This window comes from Ctenopharyngodon idella, chromosome 21 (genome assembly GCF_019924925.1).
Source record: "Ctenopharyngodon idella isolate HZGC_01 chromosome 21, HZGC01, whole genome shotgun sequence".
NCBI classification, from domain to species: domain Eukaryota; kingdom Metazoa; phylum Chordata; class Actinopteri; order Cypriniformes; family Xenocyprididae; genus Ctenopharyngodon; species Ctenopharyngodon idella.
In genome coordinates this window covers 5,475,255-5,484,956 of record NC_067240.1, presented here as the reverse complement: position 1 = coordinate 5,484,956, position 9,702 = coordinate 5,475,255, and the positions used below count along the sequence as shown (strand labels likewise).

The window sequence follows — 9,702 nt, the reverse complement described above, 5'->3', positions numbered from 1 at the left end:
ACGACGCCTAGCGCATGCAAAAAAAAAAGACGTGTCCTCCATCATAGGACAGATTTGACAGGATAAGGCAAAACTGAACTCCTCTGTGCTCATGATGTGAGCAGTTTGTCAGCGATAATGGCAAGCATCTGCAGTACAAGAGTGTGACGATAAAACATTAATCGATCTGTTGATTTAACAATGGTGATTAATTGCAGTCTATTGAATTCAGGGCAGCAATTTTTTTAATGAAGAGGCCCAAATGACTTGAGCTCATTAAAAGGATAATTGTGTATCTTGTCCTGGCATGTAGAGTTTTAGATGTGATTACATTTTTTGATAAAATGGCTTAATAACAATGCAGCTGATATATACTAGAGTGCTTTGACATTTTACTTTGCATTCATAAATCAGCATTGATATTCTTAAGCAATAATTGCTTTTTAGCGCATGATGACTGCTGACATTGGGTAACAAAAATTACATACCGTGAGATAATTAGATTCTGCTGTTTTAATGGCACTGAAAAAAAAAGCCAATAAGCATTGCAAATTCATTATATATATATAATAAAGCGATGTGTTTATATTCAGTAAGTTCGGGCTTGGTCACCAAGTAATTTGTGACATAACTAGTTCAGATAATTTGATGAGTAAATGTCAGTGTTTTCTGATGTAAAATTAATAATTACTGTAACCAGAGTTTGCTTTGCTCATGTCGACTGATTTTATTACAAAAGTTCTTTAATACAGATAAATAAATAAAGACAATTACATTTTTCGTACATACTGTATTTTAATACTTGTGCAGTACCGCTCGCTAGATTCCAGTTTTAATTTGGGCACTTCAAAATGAAACATGCTGAACAAAACAGTGATGTGCACCAACACAAGTACATATTTTTATTTAACATCAGCCACAGATCTTACAAGTTCATGATATTAAAAAGAACAGAAGAGTCAAATGAGAAGATGATGCAAAAAATAAATAATTTTTTAATAAGGAAAATATACAGGCTCAAACTCAAGTTAGTTTGGCATCCCCCCTAACAAGAGCAGGGAACAGGGAGAGGGTCTTATGCTCTTAAACACACGTCTTCAACGCTGTTGCCCTTCATCTGCTGAAGCTCTTGGTGGCCCAGTAGCCGATATCGGAAACTAACTCGATTTACAAACTTCCCGCTCGACACCATTCTGACCACAGTGTTATCACAGCCGACCTTCATTTGAGCTGAAGGGAAGATAGATATGGGCAGTTTTATAAGATTCTTTGTAACTCTAAATGAAGATGTGAAGATGCACAAAAGATAAAGAGAAAATTCTCACCTGGTCCATTAAAGGAGTAGCAGAGATCTGCCATAGGGAACATCTTGGATGTGTCCATGCCGTTTCCGCCCAGAAGCTCGACAAAGTCTCCAGAACCAGCACAGCCGAGAATGGACCGCTACATAGATAAAGCAGAAGTCTCAAACTCATCATACAGATATATTTTGTGTAAATGCTACGTTTCTTGACCAGAAATCAGATGTACCTGTATGCTCACCTTGAGATCATTGTGTTGGCCAAGACTGAGCTCTCCAATCTGGATCTCTACTGGATAGATTATGGAGAAACTGCAGTTCCTGTGCTGCTGTGGAATGACCATGGTGAAACTGCCCTCTGGGGTCTGAGAGACAACATTACAGGCTACAAAAAGAGAGAGAGACAGATGGTTAACCATCAGTATTTTACAAGTTAAGCTATGAGCATGGATTCTGCATGAGCCAAGTGTCATTCTGCTAAATCTAAATGCTCTGAACCCTTTGGGACAAAACCAACAGTTCATTAGTACTTGCAAAATGCCATGTTTTAAAAAAACGTGCACTTACGGAACGGGTTGATGAGTTTGCGGAATGTTACTGTGAAGCTGCTTCCTGATTGGTGGAGTCTGAAGAACAGCATGGCGACGTTCTGAGATGATCGTGTGATTGGTCGAGACACTCCGTTTTCGCAGTAATCAGAATAACGCTCATACAGAGGAAGAAGATGGTCCTGTGTGCTGGGAAACTTCTCGCCCTTCATAACCCAGCCATCAAATACCTTCAAGAAAAAAAAAAGTTTGCATTCAACAGCATCTACTGCATTCAGTGTACTATAAAAATGATTGTTCAAAGCTGAATATTGGAGTACATTTTACAAGAAAATACTACTTCAAAATATAATGTTTGATTCAATGTGTTACTTTCCATTTCTGAAATATACTAGCAATTTCTGAGTGAAAATTGCTTTAAAGCCATCTTTTTTCCCCAGTGCAGTTCTTTTCAGTTCAAGTTAACTGTGTTGAACTCATTTTAGTTCAGGTCAGGTTCAGTTTACATAATTCCCTTCAGTTCAAACCCGACTGCAATAGTTCCAGGTCAGTTGAGTTCATGCCAGTTTTGTTTCAGTGCTAATAAATTGTAATGAATTTCCACTTATTTCATGTCCGTTCCATTGAACAGGAATTAATTCAGTACATTAACTGTAACAATATCCCGTGTGCGTTTTTCAGTCCAATTAAACTGCATTTAATTGGCATAAACCTTGCACAGTCTATGAAAGCTGAACTTTTTCAGAATGTATGACGAAATTAGTTTGGAATTACTTTTGCAGTTTTGCTTAATTGGATCATTTTTTTTTAGAGCAGAATGTGTTTGATCAATGGAAATATGGTTGTTTGTGTACGGTTTGGCTTAAAATGACATCACACGTGATGCTTAGTGTACAATCCACAGGTACAGATATACACCCAAACACACCTGCTGTTTTTTCTCCATATGTATAATAAAATAAGTGTCTGTAATACAATTAAATGACATTTTGTAATCAAGACAGAAAAACAACAAGTATGTAAGTTGTTATGGGTGATGAATTGTGTATGTGCAAACTGTAAAAATTATTTTCATGATTTGTTATCACATTTTTTCTTTTGTCAAATCAACTCATGGTTCAGATAACATAATATTTTGAGTTTCTGTTGATTAAACCAATCGCCAAATTTTTAATTTCAATGAACTCAAAATTTTAAGGTAACTTACTTTTTTAAGTTAAACCAACAATTCTTTTTTACAGTGCATGTGTGAACATTTCACCTTTATGAAGTCTCCTCCTCTGCAGTCGATGTTGACCGAATCATACTCGATGCTAATGATGTCACTAGGCTCGCCAATGAAAAACACAGCGCAGTTTAACTGTGGACGTTCTGCTGTAAACGTAAACTGACCCTCTATGGCCACCATATCCAGACATCCTGAGAGGCACGGAGGAAGATAAAGACAAGAAAAGGTGAAAGGGCTGCACCATATGAAAATATACACAGTATATGTGATGAATAACCACTCTTTAAATATTAAGTAGTGCCTATATTGTGCTACCATATCAATTAGACAGTTAAAAAATGTATTTATTAAAACAAATATGAAGTCAACATAATGATACGTCATCGTGAGACGTGTGTTTTTTGGCAAATGAAATCCCAGAGGTTGTCACTCACTCAGCGCTCTGCGGTACACAAACTCCTCTGGTAACTCTCGCTTTAATTCATTGCTCAGCAGAGATAATAATCCTTCCGGGCTGATCTCGTTATCCTGATAAAACAAGAAACAAGACATGGTAAAAAATAAGCAATATTAATAAATTAGGATTGCATTTCAATCAGTTGTGCTCGAGAAAAAAACAATAGGATTTTTCCAAAATGGTTGGAAAGAGCTTGGAAGTTTCATAAAAGGCTCTAAAATATTATACAAAATACATTATAATATACAAAAACATATATTTAATCATACATATTTAATGCTAAAGCATATGTGCACTAGTAAAACTACTTTCACCATGGTGTAACCCAATGTAGTCAGCTTTAGTCTTATTAAACAATGGTTTTGCATTGAATCAAGCCTTTCAATTTAGATGTTACCACGTTTAAGTTACCTGACAAACATATTTTACAGTGCATACACTCACAATGAATGGCATAATAAGAATTGTACATACACATAATTTAGCTACAAATATATATCATATATATTATTTAGCATATACAAACATTACATTGTAGCTATAATGAATGTTAAATGCCAAAGTACTAATAAAAAACACATATATTGAGGTCACAGTAAAGGATATACACATCAAAAGTTGTATAAAGCTACTCTAATGATTGTGTCTATGTGTGAGAGAGAGGTGAGCAGGTGTGAATATCTCACCTGTATGTCCAGAAAGCGCGCGTGTCCTCGGAGAGCCGTGACGCTCAACAGGAGGAAACACAGCTGTGCGCGCGAAGTGCCCGACATCTCCGTGCCGTCTGTCCGCGTGGATTTGAGCAAAAAGAGAAAAATTCCGAGAGCTCCCGACCAGACTGCTCCTTTTATACCCCCTCACATAAATAGAAAAGGGGGGGCTGCCTGTATGGATCAATTGATGCGAGTCCGCGAGCTCGAGCGAGTGAGTGAGTGAGAAAGAAAGAGAGAGAGCATGACAGATGCCTAGTGTTTATTCTAGTTTAATAGTATTAATTTAATTGAATAGACTACTAGTAAAACATAGACTTTAGAAACTTTTTTTAAAAATTGTAGGCATACTAATAAAATGCTAAAAACTATAAAGGCATTCACAGTAGTAAAAGAACAGCTGTAGCAGGCTAAGAAATGTAACAAATGAGATTTTTGCCTCATAAATAGGCATCTAATAAGTACTAGTAAGGAATATGCAGTGATTATTAACTGATTATGTTCTAGTCACTATTAGAATACATACTAGTAGGCTTTCTAATGAATACAAGAGACATAAAAATAGAGATATTTTTTAATTATTGTATGTATGTATGTATGTATGTATGTGTGTGTGTGTGTGTGTGTGTATATATATATATATATATATAGTATACAGTAGGTCTGTATAATATTCAAAATAAGTACTATAAACAAAACATAAGTTGTTTTTTAATCATTTAAATATATATTCATTAAATATATGCATACATTTAGATTCACATGTTAAAACATCAGCTTAAAAAGACACTAAAAGATTGGTGCACATCTACGACCTCCTATACAAACCCATTTGGTGTAGTTTTTTGTTATTATGTCTTTGAGATTGACTTCTTATCTTTATCTATAGTGAAGATGTGCACTCCTGATTCTCAGCGCAGGGAAACATGAGGGAATTTCACTGCAGTGGGAGGATGGTAAGGTGGACTGATTGAAGTAATGAATGTCACAGTGAGTCAGTGAGGTATGATTGGGTGCTTTAAAGAAATAGTTCAACTAAAAAAAGAAAATTCTGTCATTTACTCACCATCACGTCATTTCATACTTGTATGAGTTGCTTTCTTCTGTGCAAATAAAAAAAAACCCAACGTGAACAGCCTTTAAAAAAATGTATTTTGTGTTATACAGTCACAACGGTGTGGAACAACATGAATGGGAGTAAATAATAACAGATTTTTTTTTTTTTTTTAATTTTTGGGTAAACTAACCTTTTAATGTTTATTTATTGTAATATAATGAGGCAGGTGAACTTTTCACTTGCATATTAATATTACTGTCCACTAATTGTCTCAGACTGGTGTTATTTTCTTACACCTACAGTGAACCAACTGTGTCAGGTGAGCTGAATAACAGCGTTTCACCTCAGTAAAACAAAGATTCACTGCTCTTAAACCTAATTGCTCTCAGCTTGAACGTCTTTGAGAATGTCGCTGAAAGTCACCTGCAGGTCAAAACCCAATCAGAATGTGTGTGTGTGTGTGTATGTGTGGTTCCTTGAAAACAGCTTCATAAGAAAACTGAATAATGTCTGGGTGTTTTAGGGTGCATTAAGTATTATTTCAGCAGAAGGTCCCGACCACAGTATAAAGATTTAATACAGTCATATCAAGCATTTTTATGATTATATTTATTTTTTCTGTGTTTCGTGACTATTTTTCACCCTCTCTCTGAACGGTCTGTTTAAGGAACGCCCCCTTTGTGTGCTGTGATTGAGTTTGCTGCTCAAACAGCAACGTGTATTTATCCGTGTGACGTCAGGAAATTGTGGGAAAGTATAGATGAGTCATTTTTGCTGTAGTTCAGTAAATGTTCTTGTTGGAAGTTTTAAGTTGCAGTGTACTTTTATAGTAAATTTTTTTCTCTATTATCTCATGATCTGACCTTTAAAAATGATGTTCATTCAGCTACTTTAAGTAATGTAAAATGTGCTGTGTATGTTTACTGGGGCTGCAATGGTTCAACTTACTCACGGTTTTTAATCACGGTAGGGTCACGGTTTCTGTAGGCTATGATTTGGTATGTGGTATGCTCAGGGGAAAAAGGACTATACTGTCAAATAAAAATAAAGAAAATAAGAACAAATAGTCAAACTACAAGCAACAGCACAAAAATACAGTAGAGAAAAGATACAAATAAACAGTGCTCTTCAGGTTTTTCAGGTATCAGTAGTTTTCAGGTAGGCCTACAGAAATTGAATAAAATAGCTAATCAAATGTAAAAACAACATTGCATATAATCTTTACTCTATAAATTAAATAAAGATGAATCATTATTAAGGTTACAAAAGCAATTCAATCAATAGCAGTGAGTAATTTCCATGTCTTTTGTTGTTTGATTAACATTAAAAACACAGACAGCAGGGAAATTAGGCGGCCGTCACTTTAAGGGGCTGTTTACACGACACCGTTTTCAACTAAAAACAGAACACTTTTTATGTGTTTTGGCTGTTCATTTACATGACAACAGCGTTTTGGTGGCCTCAAAACTCAAACTTTTGAAAATGGATTTCAAAGTGCAAGTTTCTGAACCGTGTAAACAACAAATAAGATACAATGCACGGATACAGTACACTGATAGCCCACTAAACACATGCGTTTAAGTTCACTTAAGACATAACCTACTATGTTTGGTAGGATACTCGCCAAGACAGGCATGTTTACATAATTTTTGTGTGAATTTGTCAGTTCAAGCTCAAGACTTGAGAACCGTTACACCCCTAATGTGTACTGAGGTTTTTTAAGGGCTTTCTAACACATTGCAATGAAACGGATCGCTTGCTGTTTGTGTTTGTCCTTACGCAGTGTGTACTATCATCTTCAGGGAGCTGCAGACGTTCCTACCCATCAAACACCCTGTTCTGGTATTTGAAAGCCGGCTTTTGCTCGGGTGTCCGCTTCTATCAGAGTCTTACCTGCCCCGGGTGAACTGAAAGGTCAGCTGTCTTTCTCACACTCCCTCTCTGGAATCAGGGGACATTTGCCTCTTGTGAACTATAGGGCCAGTACACCTTTCTGACTTCTGGCAGAATGTGAATGGATATATTCAGAATGGCATACTATGGTATTTGTGCAGTATGCATATGTATGTGCGCAGTATGAGATGTTTTTTGTATGTGTTGTATGATCTGAAATATATTTTTTTCAATATTCAGTATACAACCTGTGCATGTTGCATTTAAAACTGTATGCAATTGACCTTCCATATTTTGTATTTTATGAAGAAAAATCCCTGTCTTGACTCTTTACTTCATCAGAGTGCCACAAGTTAAGACAATTTACAAAAAAAAAAAAAAAAAAATGGATTAAAACTGCAAAATAAACATTTACTTATGATGGACCCCAAACAGGTTTCTTGATCACTCCTCCCATCTGCCATAGAGTGCAACAGTGCCCGGCCACTTTTTCAGCAGCGTTGGTTCCGGAAGTATTTTTTCCATTCATTTCTCCTATAGGGATTTTGAAAAAGTCTTTGTCAAAGCGTTATAAGCGCTGAACCAAACCAACTAGCTACGAGGTGAATCATAAAATTACAAACTTTGATTTGAAGCAAAAAAAGTATTTTAAAAACCGGACAAAAATACAAAGGTAGAAGACTGGGTACTTAACGGCTTTAATAACAGAAAGAACTACAATCCCATGAAGCATTGCGAACAGCATAATGGAATTAAAAATGGAGAAATATGAAACTGCTAATTTAAAAATGTTGATTATATATATATATATATATATATATAGGAACAATATATTTTAAGTTTATTGCAAAATATGCAAATATAGGCAAATATTTAAGTATTTTGAGAGACCAGGGAGGCCATCTTGATTACATAATTAGCAATGCTTCATGGGAGTGGGCGGAGCTAAATAGCTCTTTTGGTGCGGTTTGCTTGTTTCGATTCTGATTGTTGGAATTTTCTGTACAGCATCATGGGTAATGTAGTTTTTCCACCATGAATCCCACAGTTAAACATGATTATTTTAAAAAATAAGTTGAAATAATATGGGCTGACGTCTTCAACAGAAGCAAATACTATCGATTAACAACCTCATAGCTCACAGTAGGGCTGTCTTTAAAGGTTTATTAGTTATCGTTAAAAATCAATTTCCCTATGGAAAAAATGAATCGAGTTTTTACTTCCGGAACCTGACTGTTGCACTATTGGTCAAACATACAGTAGTCCTGCCCCCAATTCATGCCATTGGTTGAGCTAGTATTGCTGTGTCAGGCTGATTTAAACTGTTAACCTGATACCCATTATGGTGTATTTTTTAGTTTATTTTATTATTTTTTACATTTGTTAAATGTAGTTTAATAAATTAAATTTTTATTATTATTAATTATATTTATATTATTAATTATTAATAATACAGCCACACAACTTAAATGAGTCATTTAAGCAAAAACATCCTCTCACTCATAAATGCACCTGTGTGTGAATGTTTGTTCACTTGAACTCAACCTGTAGAACTCTATGAAACCTAATATAGTGCGCTATGTCTTTGTTCGTTATTTTACGACCTACTATAAGCTGTGTGATATGTATTTATTGGAATCTGACCCAAATTTCTGACTGATCCCGGCTAACTGTGTGGCGTCCCCCCTGCTTCGTTTATTTCATTCCTGCATCCATGCAGTGGAGAGTACAGCGGGAGAGAAGAAAGAATGACGCACTTTGGCAGATAGGAGGCCAGTGTTGTAGCATTAATCTTCCATTTCTCCGAGGATATCATTCGCACACACAGACGTATTAACTTGTCTGAACTGGAATGTATTTCCGTTGGCCCTCTAACCAGTACGCACAGATCGAGATGTTGAAATCACTACGGTATAAGCGACTGGAAAGTCTCTTGTGTGTGTCTTTCTGTGGCCTCTTTGTGTTTCAAGAATGACTTATTGAGATTTTATACGGATTAAAAGGAATGTTTCAGGTTCAATATAAGTTAAGCTCTATTGACAGAATCTGTGACATGCTGTCAATGACCACAGAAAATGTTTCTCTGTTAGCAAAAACAAAAATTGTGTTTACAGCAATGCACTTGCAATGGAAGTCAATGGGGAAAGACAGTTCAAATTAGAGTTTAAAGGCAGAAATGCACTTTTTTAAATTCCTTTTAGCAGTGGGACCTCACACCAAGGACGATAACTATAAAGATAACGATAAAGATAAAGTTCTTAAAATATGTTCTAAATATAAAAGAATAGCACCACACCACAATTACAACGATAATGGCACAGAGAACCAATATTGTTGGAATCACTTTCAGAATGATTTTTTTCCAGCTGATGAACGATAAAAACATTGACAGCCAATCAGAATCCACCAGGTTCCCTATGATCCAATGATGTATAACTAGTCATCGATGTCTTGCTCTGGAGGCAGTCATATGCAAAATATTTGCCTGTGTGACGTCTCAAATCCCACAATATCCAAACAAGCTGTTTTG

General features: G+C 35.7%; 1 protein-coding gene and 1 long non-coding RNA gene across 3 annotated transcripts; one reads left to right on the top strand and one right to left on the bottom strand.

Annotated features, from left to right (window-relative positions):
- Window positions 1-853: 853 nt before the first annotated feature.
- Window positions 854-4,365, bottom strand: crhbp (corticotropin releasing hormone binding protein). Of its 2 annotated transcripts, none has more exons than XM_051878814.1 (7): window positions 4,199-4,365; window positions 3,490-3,583; window positions 3,089-3,246; window positions 1,847-2,057; window positions 1,510-1,664; window positions 1,305-1,422; window positions 854-1,209 (listed from the first exon to the last, which is right to left on the bottom strand). In XM_051878814.1, the coding sequence occupies exons 1-7, from the start codon at window positions 4,283-4,285 to the stop codon at window positions 1,055-1,057; spliced, it is 978 nt and encodes a 325-aa protein (XP_051734774.1). In that variant the 5' UTR covers window positions 4,286-4,365; the 3' UTR covers window positions 854-1,054. The 2 variants fall into 2 exon arrangements, with proteins under 2 accessions (XP_051734774.1, XP_051734775.1); XM_051878815.1 differs by having other exon boundaries at window positions 1,522-1,664.
- LOC127504259 (uncharacterized) lies at window positions 3,227-7,849 on the top strand. The gene is made up of 3 exons (XR_007927321.1): window positions 3,227-3,281; window positions 5,112-5,178; window positions 7,082-7,849. It is a non-coding gene; the product is annotated as an uncharacterized LOC127504259 (long non-coding RNA).
- Window positions 7,850-9,702: the final 1,853 nt, after the last annotated feature.

Coding starts and splice junctions, on each gene's coding strand:
- crhbp (XM_051878814.1), bottom strand. CDS start 4,285: ATGTCGGGCACTTCGCGCGCACAGCTGTGTTTCCTCCTGTTGAGCGTC. Junction 2,058..3,088: donor GAGGAGGAGACTTCATAAAG/GTGAAATGTTCA, acceptor TTTTTCTTGAAG/GTATTTGATGGCTGGGTTAT. Junction 1,210..1,304: donor CTACTCCTTTAATGGACCAG/GTGAGAATTTTC, acceptor TCTTCCCTTCAG/CTCAAATGAAGGTCGGCTGT.